This window comes from Sus scrofa, chromosome 3 (genome assembly GCF_000003025.6).
Source record: "Sus scrofa isolate TJ Tabasco breed Duroc chromosome 3, Sscrofa11.1, whole genome shotgun sequence".
Taxonomy (NCBI): Eukaryota; Metazoa; Chordata; class Mammalia; order Artiodactyla; family Suidae; genus Sus; species Sus scrofa.
The window spans coordinates 37973669-37993058 of record NC_010445.4 but is presented as its reverse complement, the minus strand read 5'-3'; the positions used below and the strand labels follow the sequence as shown (position 1 = coordinate 37993058).

Sequence of the window (19390 nt, the reverse complement as noted above, 5' to 3'; positions counted from 1 at the left end):
TAAATGAGATAATGCTTGTAAAGTCACAGAGCCGGATGATGGGGTAGGTGCTCAGTAAGTGCTGTTTTCATTTATTGCTACTCTTTGTTTCACAAAACCTGACCCTGGCCAGGCACTGAGGAGTAACAAAACTGCTGCCAACACAGCAGCTGGCCTGACAGACCCTCTGATGCCTCAGGGGAGAAGGCTGCAAAAAACAAGGCTGTGTTCCCTAGAAGCAGCGGGGAAGAGGAGTGAGAAGGCTGGATCCCAGCTTTGCCTCTTGCCAGCTGTGTGGCCCTGGGTAAATCACTCCACCTCTCGGAACCTGTTTTCTTTTCTTTTTCTTTCTCTCTCTCTCTCTTTTTTTTTTTTTTTTTTTTTTTTTTGCTTTTTAGGGCCACACCTTCGACATATGGAAGGAAGTTCCCAGGCTATGGGTCAAATTGGAGCTACAGCTGCAGGCTTACAGCAACACGGGATCCATGTCTACAACCTACACCGCAGCTCACAGCAATGCTGAATCCTTAACCCACTGAGTGAGGACAGGGATTGAATCCACGTCCTTATGGACACTAGCTGGGTTTGCAACCCAGGAACTCCCTGAACCTCAGCTTTCTTATCTGCAAAACAGGGAGAATAATACCTTCTTTATAGGATGCTCTAAGGCCCTCAGGAGGCAAGGCACTAAAACCAAGCAGAGGGTCCCACAGTGGCAGGTCCAGAGAAGCTCAGCAGCTGCCTCTGCTTCCATACCAGATCCTGCCTGCAGCCAAGCCTCTCACCCACTTCCTCAACACCCAGACACCTGTGGTGAGCCAGCTGTGGGGCAGCTATGCTCAGAGCTGAGGATGCACGGGGAGCACAGAACTGCCAGCTGCAGCTACCACAGGAGATGAAGACAGCCGCTGGCTAAGGCCTCTCCCAGAAAAGCCCAAAACACCCCAGAGTCCACTGACTGACACGTGGGCCTGGAGACCCTGGGCAAGAGCAAGTGGCTGACCCAGCATTCAACTCAGGCTAAGCTGAGAGTCGAGGAGCAGGGCTCAGCGCCACAGGACCCCGTGCTTGGGACTCTGCGGACAGCATGTTACGCTCTCCCACCTGGGGAGCCCTGTGGCCCGATGCACAACCAAAGCCCTGCAGATGGGGCGAAGCACACAGGCGCCGGGGGGCGGGGAGCGCGCAGGAATGCAGTTTACCCCACTTCAGGTGCCCTAGGAAGGGGGCCTGGCTGAGGACGCTGACTGCAATGCTGCCCTCAAGGCACAGCTCCTCAGGCTGGTGGGCAGAGACTGCCACAGACTTGCCCCTTTCTCAAGAACACAGGAAGGGGGCTCTCCTCCCCGAGGGCCCCTGCAAGGAGCTGCTGGCATCACAACAGGAGGGAAGTCGGGACCACAACGGTCATGTGTGCCCTGACATGCCTGGGGCCTGGGCTGAGGCTGGCACAGCAGGTGCCCCATACACACAGGAATGAATAGGACATGTGACAGGGTTTCCAAAAGCCTCTCACTCCCTCTGGCCATGCCCCTGCAACACACACACAATTCTCCACGACCGCCACAGCCAACTGCCGGCCAGTTCAGTCCACCTTGCAGCTCGGCAGCCCCGGTTCGTCCGGCTACAAATGACGTCTCTAGTTCACTCTCCAGTGCACGTGCTGCGGGCACGCTATCTCTGCAGGACTGGCTCTCCTGCTTTATCCCGGGTCTCCGCAGCTCTGAATTCACACACCACCCAACTTCCTCGTCTCAAGTGCAGTTGGGAGCTTTCTAGGATTTACACACAGCTATGTGACCATCCCTAGTTCCAGAACATTTTAATTATCTCCCCCACCGCCCCGCCAAACTCCATACCCATTAACCCTGATACCCTCCCTCCTACTCTGATACTGCGTCAAAACCTGGAGTCCTTTAAGACTCAGACAGTCCTGTCGGGGCTCAGCAGGTGAAGAACCTGACTAGCATCCATAAGGACTCGGTTGGATCCCTGGCCTCACTCAGTGGGTTAAGGATCTGGCATTGCTGCAAGCTGCGGCGTAGGTTGCAGATGAGGCCTGGATCCAGTGTGGCTGTGGCTGTGGCTGTGGCTGTGGCTGGCAGCTGCATCTTCCATTAGACTTCTAGCCTGGGAACTTACATATGCCAAGGGTGCAGCCCTTAAGAGACAAAAAAAAAAAAACAAAAACAAAACCCACCTTAGCTCATGTCACCCCCATTCTTTTTTTTTTTTTTTTTTTTTTTTTTTGCTTTTTAGGGCCACACCTGTGGCATGTGGAAGTTCCCAGGCTAGGGGTCAAATCAGAGCTGCAGCTGCCAGTCTACACCGCAACCACAGCAACGCGGGATCCAAGCTGTGTCTGCAACCTTCACCTCAGCGCACCGCAATGCCGGATCCTTAACCCACCGAGCAAGGCCAGGGATCAAACCCATATCCTCGTGGATACTAGTCGGGCTCATGATGTCTTATCCCTGAGCCGCAAAGGGGAACTTCCCATCCCCATTCTGAGTGATCTTCCTAGGCTCCTCCCATTGCCCTTTCTTCTCCCATGAGCACACTGTCATATTGTCCTATTATACAGACTTGCCAGCTCTCTCCTTTAAGGTAACCAACTCCTCCAGAGCCACATTCCACCAGACCCCTCTAGGGGGACTCTGAGTTACACACAGGAATGTGTGTGAAAGACCCAGCTCAGGAGTTCCCATCGTGGCTCAGCAGAAACAAGTCCAACTAATAACCACGAGGTTGTGGGTTCGATCCCCGGCCTTGCATGGTGGGTGGGCTGGGGATCCAGTGTTGCCATAAACTGTGGTGTGGGTCGCAGACTAGCCTTGGATCTGATGTTGATGTTGCTGTGGCTGTGGCGTAGGCTGGCAGCTGCCACTCCTATGTGACCCCTAGCCTGGGAACCTCCCTGTGCTGCAGGGTGTGGCCCTAAAAAGCAGAACAGACAAACAAACAAACAAAGACCCAGTTCAGGGGAGGGTCCTCAGAACACCGCAGTGACTACTACAAGGCAGGAACAACGTGGTGCTATGTGTGGAGTCTCAGGATACAGAAGGAGCTGGGCTCAAAACTGGGATGAGTGACCCTGGAGGACTTAGATGCTCTGAGCTTCAGGTTCCTTATCTGTAGAAGTGGGGACAGGGACAGGGCCGACTTCCTAAGACTTAAACGGGAAGCTAAGCCTCGGCTTGGGGCAGGCACTCGTAAGCTCTCATCACTGTCAGTCAAGAAGTGGCTCCCCAAAACGGCTGCCTCAATCCCTTGGGGACCTTATGTTTACAGACCTTCCCGGGATAGAGCTCAGAACCCTGCACTTTTAAAGGTTACCAATTAAGTGACGGATGTAGCTAGGGTGGCCCAGATCTTCCGGCTGGCTCTGGGTGCCAAAGGACCACTGTTTTCGCTATCCCAGCGCCTGGTTCAAGTCCCAGTTCTGCCACCTCCTTGTGGAAGTCCCGAAACCAGTTTTACCAGCTTTCAAATGAGGACAATAATAGGGGGACAACATCAACTGGCCCCGTGACAGAGGGTCGCGGGCCGGACGAGTCTCGACTTTGGGCTGCTAGCACGTGGCTGGCGCACAGGGCGACCGCATCTGCTGGGTATTCCCCGGCCCGCCAGGCCCCCTCTGCCTTGCAGCCGGACGGCTCTCCCAGCCCCCGAGGTCCCCAGCGCCCGCCTCGGTTCCCCCAGCTGCGACACCCCCGGTCCCCGCTTCCCTCCGTACACGCTTCCCGCAGCCCGGCTGGAACTCCCCGCTCCGGCCCCGGCCCCGAACGGCCAACCCTCCGCCCCCCTCCCCGGGCCTCACCATGGCGGCCGCTCTGCTTCAAGGGCCCGGGCTCCGGCTTCCTGGCCCCGCGACCCGGGCTCAAGGGCGGCCGGCGGGTCAGAGGTCAAGGGAGGCTGAGAAGAGCGCGTGCGCTGGGCATGCGCATTGCTTCAAACTGGAAGGGCGGGGTTAGGGCGGGGGCTCCTGGGCGGGGTTAGGGCGGGGCCTCCCTCAGCCTCCCGCGCTCCGGAGGGAGACCACGGAGGCTGCTGATGGGTAGTCTGAGGAGCCTCTGGCTCTCCTGCTCATCCCCGAGGCGCTAGGAGCAATGGAATAACACCGGTCAAATGTGGGGCTATTTCTTCCCTTCATTTTGCCAAAATATTTGGGACTAAAAGATATGCGATAAAGATACAACACCGCACAAACATGAGTAAGATGCCACATTCCCACAAATATTTAAGAAAACAGTAAACTTCAAAATAGGTTTCATTCCAGGTTCCTTCTGGCTGGGAAAGAGGGCTCTCTCCCTCCTCCTTCAAGTCTTTGTTCAAACCTCACCTTCTCAGCGAGGCCCACCCTGACCCCCTGCCATCATTGCGATTTGTCCTTGTTCCTTTGCTTTTCTTTTTCTTCCTTTTTTTCTCCCCCCCCCTTTTTTTAATTTTTTAAAATTATTTATCTATTTTAAGGCCTCACCCACGGACGTTCCTGAGTCAGGGACTGAAACCAAGCTGCAGCTGCCACCGGAGCCACAGCTATGGTAATGCTGGATCCTCAGTCCCTGTGCTGGGCTGGGGATGGAACCTAAACCTCTGCAGTGACCTGAGCTGCTGTAGTCAGATTCTTACCCCACTGTGCCATGGCAGGAACTCCACTTTTTTCTTTTTTTCCTTTTTTTTTTTTTTTTTTTGGCTGTGCCTGTGGCATCCAGAAGTTCCTTAACCTGAGCCACAGCAGTGACAATGCAGAATCCTTAATCCACTGAGCTACCAGGGAACTCCTCCTTTTCCTTAATTTTTTCTTTTTGTCTTTTTAGGGCCACACTTGTGGCATAGGGAAGTTTCCAGGCTAGGGGTCGAATCGGAACTGCAGCTGCCAGCCTACACCATAGCCAGAGCAACGTGGGATCTGAGAAGCATCTTTGACCTATGCTGCAGCATAGGCTGGATCCTGAACCCACTGAGTAAAGCCAGGGATCGAATGACTGTCCTCATGGACACTAGTCAGGTTCTTAACCTGCTGAGCCACAACAGGAACTTTTTTTTCTTTTGTTTTTTTAGGGCTGTACCCTAGGCATATGGAGGTTCTCAGCCTAGGGGCTGAATTGGAGCTGTAGCGACTGGTCTACACCACAGCCACAGCAACGCCAGATTCAAGGCATATCTGTGACCTATACCACATCTGACAGGAAGGTGGGATCCTTAATCCACTGAGGCCAGGAATAGAACCTGTGTCCTCATGTATACTAGTCAGATTTGTTTCTGCCAAGCCCTCATGGGAACTCCACTCTCTGCTTTTTTTTTTTTTTTTTTTTTGAAAAAAGTATACATCAGTTTATTTAGAACAAATGCTTTGCACTAGTGAGTAGAGCTGAACTGCTCCCAGTGGAAATCCCATTTTCCCTTTTATAAGTGACAAGAATCCAGTTCCATTTGGGCTCTGGAATTATAGGCAGAAAACGAAATTAAGAAAATGGATGATGAAGTTCCCGTCACAGCTCAGTGGTTAATGAACCCAACTAGTATCCGTGAGGATGAGGGTGCGATCCCTGGCCTTGCTCAGTGGGTCGAGGATCCAGCATTGCCATGAGCTGTGGCATAGGTCACAGATGGGTCTTGGAGCCACGCCGCTGCTGTGGTTGCTGCTGTGGTGTAGGACAGTGGCTACAGCCCAGATCCGACCCCTAGCCTGGGAACCTCCATGTGCCTTGATGCGGCCCTAAAAAGACCAAAGACAAAAAAAAAAAAAAGAAAAAAAGAAAAAAAATGGATGACATTTGAATTCATTGATCAAAACATGGGACCAATTCCTGAAAAGTTTCACTCTCTGCTTTTTTGTTTGTTTGTTAGGGCTGCACCTGCGGCACATGGATGTTCCCAGGCTAGGGGTCGAATCGGAGCTGTAGCTGCTGGCCTACACCACAGCCACAGCAACGCCAGATCCGAGCCATGTCTGTGACCTACATCACAGCTCACGGCAATGCCGGATCCTTGACCCACTGAGTGAGGCCAGGGATCGAACCCACAACCTCATGGTTCCTAGTCAGATTCGTTTCCACTATGCCACAAAGGGAAAACTCCTCCCTGCTTTTTTAATACTAGCTTTATTGAGAAAGAATTCACACACCATACAATTCACCCTTTTTTTTTTTTAGGGCTGCACCGGCAGCATATGGACGTTCCCAGCCTAGGGGTCTAATCAGAGCTACAGATGCTGGGTCTAATCAGAGCTACAGCCACAGCAACACAGGATCCAAGCCACATCTGTGGCCTACACCACAGCTCACGGTAACGCCAGATCCTTTAACTCACTGAGCGAGGCCAGGAATGGAATCTGCATCCTCACAGATCCTAGTCAGCTTCCTTACCGCTGAGCCAAGATGGGAACTGCCCATTTCACTCTTTTGAAATGCACCAGTGAGTGTTTTTTAGTACCTTCACAAGGCTCTGCAACAATTACCATTAATTCTAGAACATAGTCATGCCCGCCCCCCAAAAAAAACCACCGCACCCGTTAGCAGTCTCTGCCCATCTCCCCCTCCCCCGCCCCCTGGGGAGCACTAACCTGCCTTCCGTCTCAGGGACCTGGGTGTTCTGGGTTTCACAAACACTGAATCATCCTTTTGTGCCTGATTTAAACCTCCATTCATGACCCCCTTTTTTTGCCCCTGATGCTCTTATCACATTCTACCACACTGTTTTGGTTTTTGCTTTTTAGGGCAGCACCCGCTGCACATGGAGATTCCCAGGCTAGGGGTCAAATGGAAGCTGCAGCTTCCTGCCTACCCCACGGCCACAGCCACAGCCACACCAGATCCAAGCCACGTCTGGGACCTACACCACAGCTCACGGCAATGCCAGATCCCCAACCCACTGAGCGAGGCCAGGGATCGAACCCACGTCCTCATGGATACTAGTCGGATTCAAATCTTTTTTTTTTTTTTTGTCTTTTGTCTTTTTTTGTTGTTGTTGTTGTTATTGTTGCTATTTCTTGGGCCGCTCCCGCGGCATATGGAGGTTCCCAGGCTAGGGGTTGAATCAGAGCTGTAGCCACTGGCCTACGCCAGAGCCACAGCAACGCGGGATCCGAGCCGCGTCTGCAACCTACACCACAGCTCACGGCAACGCCGGATGGTTAACCCACTGAGCAAGAGCAAGGACCGAACCCGAAACCTCATGGTTCTTAGTCGGATTCGTTAACCACTGCGCCACAACGGGAACTCCCCGGATTCAATTCTTTTGAGCCATGATGGGAACTCCTGTATCACTTATCTGTGTGTTTATTATCCATTCCCTGGCGCTAGAAGGAGGATTCCTGGTGGGCAGGACCTTGACCTCTTTCTTCCTCTCCTGGAAGGGCAGCTGGCGCATGGAAGGCACTCAACAAACATCTGTTGAATGAATCAAAGTCGGGCTGCCTGGTACATAGACTACATCCGGGAGCACTGCCCCTCCTCCCTTTCCTCCAACTCTCCCAATTCCTCTTCCCTCGGCGCCCGGGCCACTCCTTCTTTTGTCTGAACGTGCTGCTCAGGGCTCTTTCCATGGCTTCGGGACCTTCAGATCTTAGTTCTGGGCTTAAACGTCCCTTCTCAGAGCATCCACACCGCGTCCCCCACATCCCACGTGCTCCCTTTCATGCCGTTTATCAACTTTACAGCCTCCGCACAAGACTGGCTTTCCCGCCCTCAACTGGCTCCCCTGCGAGGAAAGACGATACCCAGGGCCATGAGGAGCCCGGTGCCCCTGTGCATTACAGGCGCTGCCATCTGGAGCCCTGCCAGGTACCAGGGCTGGATGAACGAATGAACTCGCAGCAGGAGCAGGAGAGGCCTGGGACAGGGGCCAAGCCGCCCTTACCCACCCTCCCGTCCCCTGCCCCTTCCAGCCATCCCAGAGACCACAGCGACACGAGGGGTGACGGGTTAGAAAAGTTTAATGGCTGAAAACACCCAGGGCAGGTGCAGGCCAGTTCCTGCGGGCTCGCGCCCCCTTCAGCTGGGCGATCAGCTCTGTGATGCTCAGCCTTCCTGGTTCCAAGCTTGGGCAGAAGGGTGACTGGTCCTAGGTGCCCCTGGGCTGGTGCTGCTCCCAATGGCCTGGCGGGGGACCAGCCCCCTAGGCTCTTGGCCGGAACTGGAGCAGCAGGCAAGATGGGGCACCATGTCACACCTGAAGGGGCTGGGTACAGCCAGCCAAGCCGGGACCAGCCCAGGTCAGTGCAGGGGACAAGAAGCCCAGTGCTGTGCCCCCAGCCCTCCCCACCCCCACACCCCGGGCTCCACGTGCTGGCGGGCAGCTGAGGAGGAGCAGCCGGGCCCAGAAAAAGCAGAGGTGTGGACAATCCATGGAAATGCAGCAGGGCCCAGAGGCCATGGAAGCGCCAAAGAGCGGAGGGCAGCCCGAACTTCTGGGAGGAGGTGAGCCGGGCTGTCTTCTAGGCTGAGGGCGAGACATGAGGTGGTGCGGGCACGAGGTGGCTCTCGGAGGTGGCAGAGGCACGTGAGGCTAGAGGTGGCTGGTGGCCAGGCTAGTCCTGGGGAAATAAAGCCGGCGTGGCAGGCGGGTGAGCGGGCCTGGCAAGGGGGTGGCGCTTGCTGCGGGGGGCATGGGGGAGGCCTGGCAGGCAGGCCGGGCCCACTCGTCCACTCACCCACTCGTCCTCGTCCACCCCTTCGAAGGAGTCCTGTGGGAGAGGGTCCTCGCGGTTCCCCAGCTTCGCCACCATGGCGCTCAGCAGCTGGGAGAGGGGATGGGGAGAAGGGGGAAGGGAGGGATAATGTCAGATCCCAGCTCGAACCCCAAGGTTCAAGGTCATGGAAGAGTCGTTTTCATTACAGGGCTGATGATTTTCACTGAAAAAGACACTTCGGCAGAGACAGGGGAGCCAGACAGGCAGCTGTGGCATGGAGCTGCAGAGTCACAGACTAGTGGCCTCAGAAACTCAAACCTGCACCAGGGTCCCAAGCAGGGTCCCATGCATCGGGTTGGACTGGGACTGGCCGGACAGGGCCTCTCTCTGCCCCTCCCTGGCTTCCCCAGCCCCGTGGCCTGGGGGCAGCAGTGGTCAGCTTCAGCCAGCAAGCTGGCCAATTGAGAGGTGGGTGACCCTGGCTCCTGGCCCCATCTGGGTGGGACCAGAGAGCTAAAGGGCAACCTGCCGGTGTAGCCAGGACCCCGTGCCCCCCTTGGCCAGCCTCTCCCATGCCTACCTCTTCCTTCTTCTGCTGGTCCGACTTCTCTTCCAGGTAGAGTGCTGAAGGTGGGGCCCGCCGGGCAGGGGCTTCCCGGGGGGCCTGGCTCACTGGGGCAGGACAGCAACAAGCATCAGGCATCAGAGAGTCCACTAGGAGGAGGCTCCTGGCCCAACCCTTTGGTACCAGCCCCCTGGGGAATATGTGGCAGAGACCCCAGAGGTGGCATTAACAGCTACTCAGCCCTCAGTTCACAAGGCCTGCCCTGGGCACCAAGCTATGCACAGGTGCCTGTGCTGGGGGTGGGGCCTGAGATGGAAACCCAGGCCCTGGGCCCCACCCTCAGGGGCTCAGAGACCAAGCCCCGAGAGCAACCACCCCTCCCGTGGGCACTCTAGAGGCTTCTGCATGCCAGCAGGGATGCGGGGGTCAGACGTGGGCCTCCGCCCCTTTCTCCAACCCTCACCCACTCACCCACTTCCCTCCTGCCCCCCCAGTCCCTGATCCTACCTGGGGTCATGCCGAGGGGCTGCAGGCTGAGAAGCCGGGGCTGCCCGTTAGCACCTCCCAGCCAGGCCTCGGCACTGAGCACCGGCTCCCAGCTCACAGCGGTGTCTGGAAACACATCATCTTGGAAGAATTCTTTCTGCGGGGAATGGGGAAGGGGATGTCCTGAGGCACAGACCAGAGGCAGAGGGCACACAGGCGTGCACTGCGGCGGGGGCAGGCCCAGGGTCCCCATGTGGAGTTTCAGGGTGTTAGCAGAGAAAGGGGGACAAGTGCCCCAAAGAGGAGTGAGCGCAGCAGTTTGGTGACAAGAGCAGTCAGGCCCCAAAGTGACTGAAAGGGATCAGGAAGAGGGCACTGGGCACTGGCATGCTGAGCCCCCAAGCTCACCCTGACTCGGGGCAGCCGGAAGGCGACGGGCTCCAGGGAGGTCTGGCGAAGTCGCAGGCAGCGGGCGAACTCCACCTCCCGAACCTCACACTCCGTCTTGGGCAGGAGAACGAAGCCCTGGGGCGGCAGGGGAAGCCGGAGCTCACGGGGGCGCCCCTGGGCCCCCAGGGTGCAGCACCCCTCACTCAGGACCGCCAGGGCCAGGGCTTATCCCTGGACAGAGGTGGGATGTTTAACAGCTGGCTCTCTGGAGGAAGAATGCCTCGGCCCATCGTGTCTGCCTATCTCCGTGGTGTGAAAACTCCCACCGCGGCCAATGTCACACCATCAACCTGAGCAGGTGAATGCAGACTTGGGAAGAGAGCATTGCTATATTTCTGCTGGATGAGGCCCACTGATGTGAATAACCTCAAGAGCACGAACAACAGTAAAATCAAGTAATACAACCAGAAGGTGAGACATAAAGTATCTTTCGCCTTGGCCTTTAATGTCACTTATTTGTGGGTTCATAAAGCTTAAACTTAATAGTGTTGCTTTTTGGTTTTTTTTTGTCTTTTTAGGGCCCCACCGATGGCATATGGAAGTTCCCAGGCTGGGGGTCGTAGCAGAGCTGTAGCTGCCAGCCTACACCACAGCCACAGCCACAGCCACGTGGGATCCGAGCCATGTATGTGACCTACACCACAGCTCGCGGCAACGCTGGAGCCTGAGCCCACTGAGCAAGGCCAGGGATCTGACCTGCGTCCTCATCGAGAGTGGGATACGTTTTTCCTGGAAGGGAACTCCATGGTTTAATTTGTAATAATGGCTGAGGTTCATCGCCAGTTCCCTGAGCTGCCGGCCTCGCCATGGCCCAGTGACCCGCTGACCCCACAGGCCCCTGCACTTCCCCACGTGGCCACGAGAGGGCGTGGAGCCTGTGGTCCCGCCGAGGGAAGGAGGACCAGGGAGGGTGTGCTTGGCTCACCTTGTGGGGGTCGGGCGATGTGAAGCTGTTGCACTCCAGAAAGAAGGGGGCCTCGGGGAGCAGCTCATACAGGAACACGCGGGTATCGCCCTGCGGAATGGCCACAGTGAGGTGGCCAGCTTTAGCTGCCCTCCCTCACCTCCTCCCACCTGCCTAGCCACCCACCCCCCCGCCGCCCTGAGCACCCCAGCCCACCTTGCCCGTGAGCAGCACCAGGCTGGTATCTGGGTCGTAGCTGGGCAGCAGTGTTGAGGGAGCCACATCCAGCCCCAGCACTGCCAAGGGGCCACTGGCCAAGGCCTCGGCCGAGAACAGGAGCAGCTGGCGCTCACTTCGGCTACAGGGCAGGGGTGGGGGGCAGGAACAGGTCCTCAGAGCTGAAGGGACCTGGGGCAGGGCCGGGACCCCAGCAAGGGCTGATCTTGGGGGACTGGGGGCCTGCAGGCCTCGGGGTGAGAGGACAGGCCTCTGCCTAACCTTCCAGACCCAGCCTCGGAGCCACCAGCCTGGCCTAAGGCAACGGCATCCCAACCATGCCTGGTCCCCAGCCTCTGCCCTTTTGGACTTGCTCGGCGCACTCCTGGCCCTGGTGCCTGTCCTGTGGCCACCGTGGCTACTAGGTCTGGACCCTTCTCCACACATTCTGCTCCATGTCTCCTGCTCCAGCCAGGCCGGTCACCTTCTGGGCCAGTTCCCCCACCCCCCCACCGAGTTGACGGCCCTTCTCTTTGGGTCTCTGGTTACCAGCCCCTCTGTGACCCAGTTCACATGACACCTCTCTTAGGAGGCCCTCCCTGAACCTTCCTCCGGAGCGGGAAATGCCCACACCTGGGCCTCTCCAGGAGGCTTGGTTCTGTTTTGTGGGCTTCGTCAGCTTCCCACCAGGCATGGATTTTTTGCAGCCAGGGAGGGCTCTCAGCCCTCTGAGCCTGCAATTGCCTCACGCCTCCATCCATCCTGCCATCCCCCCTCCCTCCAGCCATCAATCCACCCCTCCTTCCATCCTGCCATCCCCCCCATCCACCCCTCCCTCCTTCCATCCTGCCATCCCCCTCCCTCCCTCCATCCATCCCCCCTCCTTCCATCCATCCTTCCACCCCTCCCTCCTTCCATCCCTCCATCCACCCCTCCCTCCCTCCAGCCATCCTTCCCTCCCTCTCTCCCTCCCTCCACCCACCCCTCCCTCCTTCATCTGCCCATTCAGTAAGTGAAGTTCTCCACGCCTGGCAGGTATGTGTATCTGGGGGAGGGGGACACAGGTGGCCGCTGAGGTCTGGGGAACGGTGGTCCCAGAGTCCTCACCTGTCAAAGCCCGACACCAGAAGGCAGTGACCATCACACACCCAGACAACGCGGGCTCCACGGGCCCCCTCAGGCCCTGGGCCTTCCTGTTGGGATACAGCACATGAGGCTCAGCCAGGACTCCTGCCAGGTCTGAGGGCCGCTCCCAGCCCAGCTTGCTCACCTGCAAGGGCTCAGGGCTACTTCGGGGCTCGTAGACCCGCAGGCGCCCGTCTTTGCAGACCGTGGCCAGCTGCTGCCCATTGGGACTCCAGGCCAGGCCAAAGATCTGGGGGCAGGAGCGCATGTGAGAAGCAGCCTCTCACCCCGTGGCTGGGCACCGGCCCCCAAAGCTGTGCTACCTGATCCCGGTGGCCCTGCAGCCTCAGACGCTCAACTCCGGCCTGAAGGTCCCAGATCCGAATGGTAAGGTCATAGGAAGAGGAGGCCAGCACATCAGCCGCCAGCGGGTGGAAGCGCAGAGAATAGATCTTCTCCGTGTGGCCTGGGGGTGGAGGGTGGGGGTGATGCTGGGTCCCTCAGGAGCCACTGTCCACCCCCCACCCCCAGCTGGGCCCGCCTGACCTGTGAGCACGGCCTCGGGCGTGGTGAGCACCTCTTCCAGGCCCTCTGGGGGCACCCGCCACAGCCGGATCCTGGCGTCCTCACCAGCTGTGGAGAGCACGGGCTCAGCACTGCGGGGCCCCAGGCGTCCAAGCTTCCCCTGGCCCTTTTCAGGACCCCGGCCCCCTCTCTCAAGCCTAGAGCCCGGCCCCCTTACCCACAGCGAGGCGGTGGAGGTCGAAGGGGTCCCAGGCCAGATCAGTCACGGCTGCCCCATTCTGCAGCGTGGGCAGCGCTGTGTCAGGCAGACGGCCAGGCTTCCTCAGCTGTGGGGGGTGCCCCGCCCAGAGGCCCATCAGCAACGGGCACAGCAGCCCGGTCCCCAGGGGCTGCGGGGCAAGCAGCATGCCCGGGCCCACCGCTCTGCAGCCAATGACCCATCAGTGGGTGGCCCAAGCTCTCTGCCTCAGGCACCTCGTGCTCTGAGCCCCAAGTGCCAACCGTGAGGCCCTGAGATCTGAAGTGAGGGGGCAGCGTGGAGTGGTGGAAAGAGCTCAGGATTGGGGTTCAGGTGACCTGGGTTCGATGCCCAGCTCCACCACTTACACAGCGTGTGACCCTGCACGTCACTGAGCCTCTCTGTACTTCACGGCTCTCATCTGTAAAATGGGGGTAAGAATGGCACCCCCGCCTGGGACGCTGGGCAGGTGCCTGGCACACGGTTTGCACTTAGAGAACATGAGTTGGTGTGTGCCCTCAGCATCCCGCAGAGATGTGGGTCAGCGCACACCAGGGTGGGGTCCCTCACCTCGAGCACAGCCACCTGCCCCCCACTGCTGAGCAGGGGCACGGCCACACGCAGCCGGTTGGCACAGAAGCCGTCGCTCTCGCCGGGTGTGGTGAGGTTGAGCCCCTTGAGGTTGGTGATGTGGCTGTCACGATGCAGGACGGTGCCCTGAGTGTGCCGGAACTTGGAACTGGGGCCTGGTGGGCAGCAGGAACGGGGAGCCATGGGATGGGGGGCGGCTCTGCCTGGCCCTCCCCGAGTCCCGGCTGCCTGCTCCCCCAGTGAAGGGCCGTGCGGGCTTGAGCACGGAACGGTGCCCGGGAACGGGACGGGAGGCTGCCATCTTCCAGACAAGGCTCCCTCTGCCCCACAAGGAAGCGCCTCCGCTTGGGGGGCCGGGGGGCAGGCAGGAGGGCAGCAGAGGAGGTGTGGCCTGCCGCACTGACCTAGCAGGCTCTGCAGGGACCTCTGGCTGGGGCTGGTGCCGATGCCGCTGGTGCTGGAGAGTGAGGGCCCCAGGCTGGACGGCGTGGAGGGTGAAGTCAGTGAGCTGGGAGGGGAGGAGAAGCCGTCCTGGGGGAGAAGCACCGGGTCAGCTGGCAGCCCCTGCAGAGAGGCTGACCAGAGAGAGAGGGGAGGCTGACATCGTCACGCTGGGATGCTGGGCTGGGATGCTGGGCTGGGCAGGAAGCCCCTGCCGTGGGACACGGGGTGGGGATGCAATGGCAGGGGCTGCCAGGGGCTGGGGTGACATAGGGGTATGCAGAGCGTTACACGTGGGGCAGCAGGTAACAGCCACTGGCTCCTGGCTTGGCAGGAGGGTGGGCGCAGAGGGATCCAAATCTTTCAAGGGAAACTAGAAATCTAGATTTTCTGTGCAAGTCTTTCTATGTGTTCGCCCAGTTCAGAGAACACTGTGGGGCTTCACTGAAGCTTCCTGCATTTCTGAGACTGTGGGGCAGACCCATGCGCTCCGGGCCTGGCTCGGGGAGGGCCGGGCGGGCCACAGGGTCACTCACGCTGGGGTCCGCATCGCCTGCAGGCGTCTTTGCAGGCTGGGCCGCATCAGGGCTGGGCTGCGCAGGGGACACCAGGCGGGACGTGAAGCTGGGGAGGGGCCGGCGGGCGGGGTGGAGGCTGACCCGCTGCACCTGTGGGGACAGGCCGGGGTGGAGGTGGGGGTGAGGCTGGGGGACACACCGCTGCACCGCGGGCCATGGCTGGAGGCCTGGGATGGTCCGCCGGGCCTCGGCCCTACCTGCTGGTTGCTCCCGGCCCACCAGGCCTGGGCGTCAGAGGCGGGCGTGCTGCCTGCAGCGTCTGGGAACAGGTCCTCATGGAACTCGGCAGCCTGGCAGCAGAGAGGCACCTGGCCAGTGAGATCGGGTCCCCGGGCCCCTCCCGACCCCTCGCCCAGGACCCCTCACCTTGCGAGGCACGTGGTAGCTGATGGGCACGATGGCTGAGTCGCTCAGCTGCAGGACGCGGAGCACCTCGCAGCCCAGCACGGCCAGTGCCCGCCTCGGCACCAGGGCCGCGCCCCGCAGTGCACTTTCCAAGAGGCACTGGGTCACTGTTGGGGACAGGGGGGAGGACAGTCAGGGTGGGGGTGGGGCGGGGAGGGCGGACAGGGCAGGGGACAGGGCTTACCTGGGCTCAGCACTGGCTGCTGGGGGGCCACCTCGTAGCAGCTCAGCTGACTCTCGCCCTGAAACGAGTCATACCCAAGTGGCGCTTGCTGACCGTGCTGGGGGCCTAGGCCACCCGGCTCCAGCGCCGGCCGCTCCCCGCCCCAAAGCCCAAGTTGGGGCCATAGCGGATGCCTACTGGGCACCGACGTGCACAGGCCACTGAGCCCTGGGCAGGCTTTTCGTCGCCTCTTCATCACCATGCACAAAGTGAGTGCCAGGGGTATACATTCATTATCACCAAGGGCCTACTGTGTGCTAACTCTGCTCTATCCTTGGCCTTCTTCTCATGAAGCTGGCGTTCTAGGGGGCTGTCCCCACTGCATGGATGGGGACTTGGAGGCCTGCACGGGGGAGCCCCCAGCAGGTGGTAGAGCCCAGGCGGCACTGTTCTAGCTTCTCCTTTCTGGGATGGTCAGCATCCTGCACCCCTTGCTCTCCCAGCTGGCTGACCAGGTCAAAGGTCGGGTATAGGCTTGGCAAATGAGGGCGCTGGCCCTGGGGGCAGACATGGGCGGGGGCTCCAGCTTCTCACCTTCCCTGCCAGGACCAGGAGCCCGGAGTCTGGGTCCAGCAGGGGCATCAGAGACCTGGGGGAGAGAAGCACAGTCACAGGGATGCGGCCAGCTGTCGTGGCCAACAGGCAGCAGAAGGGCCGTGAGCCTGTGACCCCAGATAAGGGCTGACACGGAGTGACCAGGACTGATGTGCTCCCTCCAGCTACATCCAGCCTGGTGCCCTGGGACCCTCCCTCTCCTCTCCCTGTGCTACCGACAGCTTGGGCACGTGCCCACGTCCCAGGACTAGCCTTTCTTTCCCAGGGTCCTCCATCTGCCCACCTGCTTCACACTAGGATGGTGCCAGGCCCTGGGCCCAGGGGAGCCACCGCCTCTTTCTGTACCTCAGCCCTGACCTCTCCATCCAGGCTCAGCAGCTCAAGAAAGCCCCCCACATCCATTCTGTCCCCGGTCCCATCCTGGCCAGCCTAGACACTGGGCCCAGGAGGGCGAGGGGCTCCTGACACCGGGGGCTCCCTCCATCCCCACCTGGTGTGGCTGCCCAGGGCTCCAGTGAGGTTCCTGCCCTGGCTCCGCCCTGCCCAGTTCTCCATCCTCCTGCCCCTGAGGTAGGGCAGAGGCTGGGAATGGAGAGGCCAGGCTGGAAGCCCCCACTGCTGCTCGGTGCCATCTGTCTTGGCCACAACCTGCCACTGCCCAGGGACCCACTACTCCCCTTCCCCTCTGAGGCCCCGGAGGGCCCCTCGCAGCCCCCAGCCCTGTGAGTGCTGCCTTCCAGGGAGCAGAGCGCCCAGGAGGACTCTGACAGGTGCCTCATCTGTTTCTGTTTCCCGTTCCTGGTCTTCAGTTTTGGCATCACATGCCTGGGGACCGATGGGTCTGGACCCCTGCCCGGACACTGATGCCTTCAAACAGAACCTTGTCCTCATGGGGGTCCCAGTGGTCAGAGGTCGTCCAGCTGTGGCAGCTGCCTCCACCCCTCACCCGGGCAACAGAGGGCCCAGCTCACCCCACCCCTGCCCGGCCAGCTGCCCACCTCCCCACGCTCCCCTGCGGAAAGGGAGCCACAGAGTGGACCAGGAAGCTGGGTGGGGCCGTGTGTGTCTCCACAGCTTCCTGCAGCGTCCTGGGCCGGCCACCTGTGAGTGACACAGCCTCTAATTACCTTGGGCTGGCAGGCTGTGCGGGGCTGAGAACTGCCCTCCTCGACCTGGTCTGACCACTGCCTTCTGTAGGGAAGGGAGGTGGGCAGGGGGAGGGGGTAAGGCGGTCACGTGACCCCCACTCTGCTGCTGGCCTGGGTGGGGCCAGACGCAGGTCCCTTCAGCAGCTCTGAAAGGGCTCTCACTCACTCATTCACAATCACTCACTCCCTCGGAGAGCTGGTCTGTGCTCACCCCCACTGGGCCTGAGGGTGCGACCAAGGTGAGCACAACAGACCCGATCCCTGTCCTCAAAGGCTCAGGGCGTGGGGGAGCGGCAGACACAATCCCATACACAAACACAAGAAGGAAAAGTTCTCTGGAGACACACAGCACAGGGCAGAAGGGCCTGGCTTTGGCTGGCCACGGGAGGGGGTGTTTCCTAGGACACAAAGGTTAAGGAGAAATCAACCCTGCCAAGGGGGGAGAGTTCCAGGCAGAAGAAGCAGCATGTGCAGAGGCCCTGCGGCAGGAGGTGGCACGGCTTGTTTAAGGAACAAGGAATAGGACATCGCTGGTGGCCTGGGCAGTAAGGGTGAGGGGCGGAGGCTTAGGATGGAGTCCAGAACCTCAGGAGGGGAGTTCTGCCTCCCTTCACTGGATGAGCAATGAACAAGCAAATGGTACATCTTAAGTGAAGAGGGAGAGGATTAGATTTGCGCCGGGCAGAGGTCATCATGTGGAGACACGCAGAAGAAATGAAAACAAGAGTCTGGGAGCAAGTGGGCTGGGCGGGACTGCCATCACCCAGCTGCTGCCTTGGTGGGAAGTGGGGTGTTGGCCTGCGGGTTCCACCACGGCATCGATGGCTCACCTATGCTCTCAAGCAAGCTCTGTGAGAGGCCTGACCTGGCGTCCTGGCCCCACCGCCCCATCAACCCCAGCGGCTTGGCCCACTGACTCAGGTGCTGGGGGTGCGGGGGCAGGAAGTCATGGAGGGCAGGGCTGGCTTCTCCAACAGGTCAGGCCAGTCTTCCTCGCCTCGGGCAGAGCCGCCTGAGCAGCTCCACCAGATGGGAGCATCCTGGCCGTCATGGCACAGGCCAGAAAATGGGGTCACGGCACCCAGCCCCAAGGGTTGGCCAACAGCTGGCACGGGCCTGACCCCAGGGATTGTAAAGAGAGCCAAGCCAGGTCTGGGTCTGGAATGCCGGACCCAGGCCCTGCCTGGCATAGGGCCAGAGCTGGTGAGAACGGGCACAGGCATCTCTCCTGCTGCCGTGGCACTAGGAGAAGGCTGGAACCTGGGCTTGCCACTGGGAAGGGCTCTGACCCAGGTCTAGGGTCTGCTCCAGACTCAAAGCCATAGAAGGGCTAGAGCCCAGGCCTCAGAAGACACAGAACAGTGGTGGCATCAAGTGGGTCACAAAGGGGAGGGTCAGCCCCTGGTGATCCTTTCAGCCCTCCCCACATTGCTGCCATTGCACCAGTGTCTCCATGCGCCTGCTAGGAAAGGCGGCTTCAAGAGCCCACCTCTCCCCCTCGGACCCACCACCTAGGTGTTCTGGCAATGGCACTGGTCCAAAGCAGTCCAGATGCCCTGGATCCATTCTTGTCACTCAGGCAGGGCAGTGGCCACCGTGGCACAAGCCAGGAAATGGGGTCATGGCACCCAGCCTCAAGGGTTGGCCAACAGCTGGCACAGGCCTTGGACCAAACCCTGTCCCCTACTCCCTTAGAATTAGGTTCTTTTTTTGGGGGGGGGGGCTGCCCGTGCACCATATCTAAGTTCCCAGGCTAGGGGTTGAATCGGAGTTGCAGCTGTCGGTCACAGCCATAGCAACACCAGATCTGAGCTGCATCTGCAATCTATGCCGCAGCTCATGGCAACACCGGATCCTTAACCCACGGATCAAGTCTAGGGATCAAGCCTGCATCTTCATGGATACTGGTCAGGTTCCTAACCCATTGAACCACAATGGGAACTCTATAACCAGGTTCTAAGTGGGGGTGGTTCCTTAAAGTCAAACGAGGAACGGATGGACTAACTGGGGAGGGAGCTCTCCTGGAAGTTGCCCTTGAACCTCTGGGTGGATAGGAACATGGCCTGTGTGAGTCCAGGCTCAGGAGAGGGGCGGGGGGTGGACCCTTTAGGCAGGTGGGATTGACCAGCCCCAGAGGTGAGAAGCTCTGGGATCTGTTAGGAATTCCTGTTCCTTGAGGAGAGTCGGGCTAGTCTCCTGAGGTCCCCAGGGGGACACAGGGCCCAGGGGCAGAGGCATAGGGCAGTCTGCCAGAGCCACCCAGTACTGAGCGTAAACTCAAACTCTTCAGGAAACGGAGAGAGTGAACCAGGCTGGTGTGAGACTG

General features: G+C 59.5%; 1 protein-coding gene across 8 annotated transcripts in view; it reads right to left on the bottom strand.

The window, feature by feature from the left end:
- LOC100513346 (mitochondrial import inner membrane translocase subunit TIM16) overlaps positions 1-19390 on the bottom strand; it is a 77522-nt gene that overhangs the window by 12561 nt on the left and 45571 nt on the right. For 3 of the 8 annotated variants that reach the window (XR_002342438.1, XR_002342437.1, XM_021086694.1), the window contains exon 1: positions 3800-3929. Coding sequence is in view for 6 of the 8 variants with exons in the window: in XM_021086694.1 (XP_020942353.1) it covers positions 3800-3802 (3 nt within the window). In the remaining 2 variants the exon portion in view is untranslated. Of the gene's footprint in view, positions 1-3799; positions 3930-7900; positions 8519-8635; positions 8723-9194; positions 9287-9686; positions 9823-10073; positions 10191-11040; positions 11131-11235; positions 11378-12342; positions 12429-12505; positions 12611-12683; positions 12827-12906; positions 12994-13102; positions 13212-13693; positions 13870-14118; positions 14246-14691; positions 14824-14930; positions 15024-15099; positions 15246-15322; positions 15381-15895; positions 15951-19390 lie in introns of those variants that run through there. The other 5 variants (XM_005662175.3, XM_021086692.1, XM_005662176.3 and 2 more) reach the window with 3 other exon arrangements.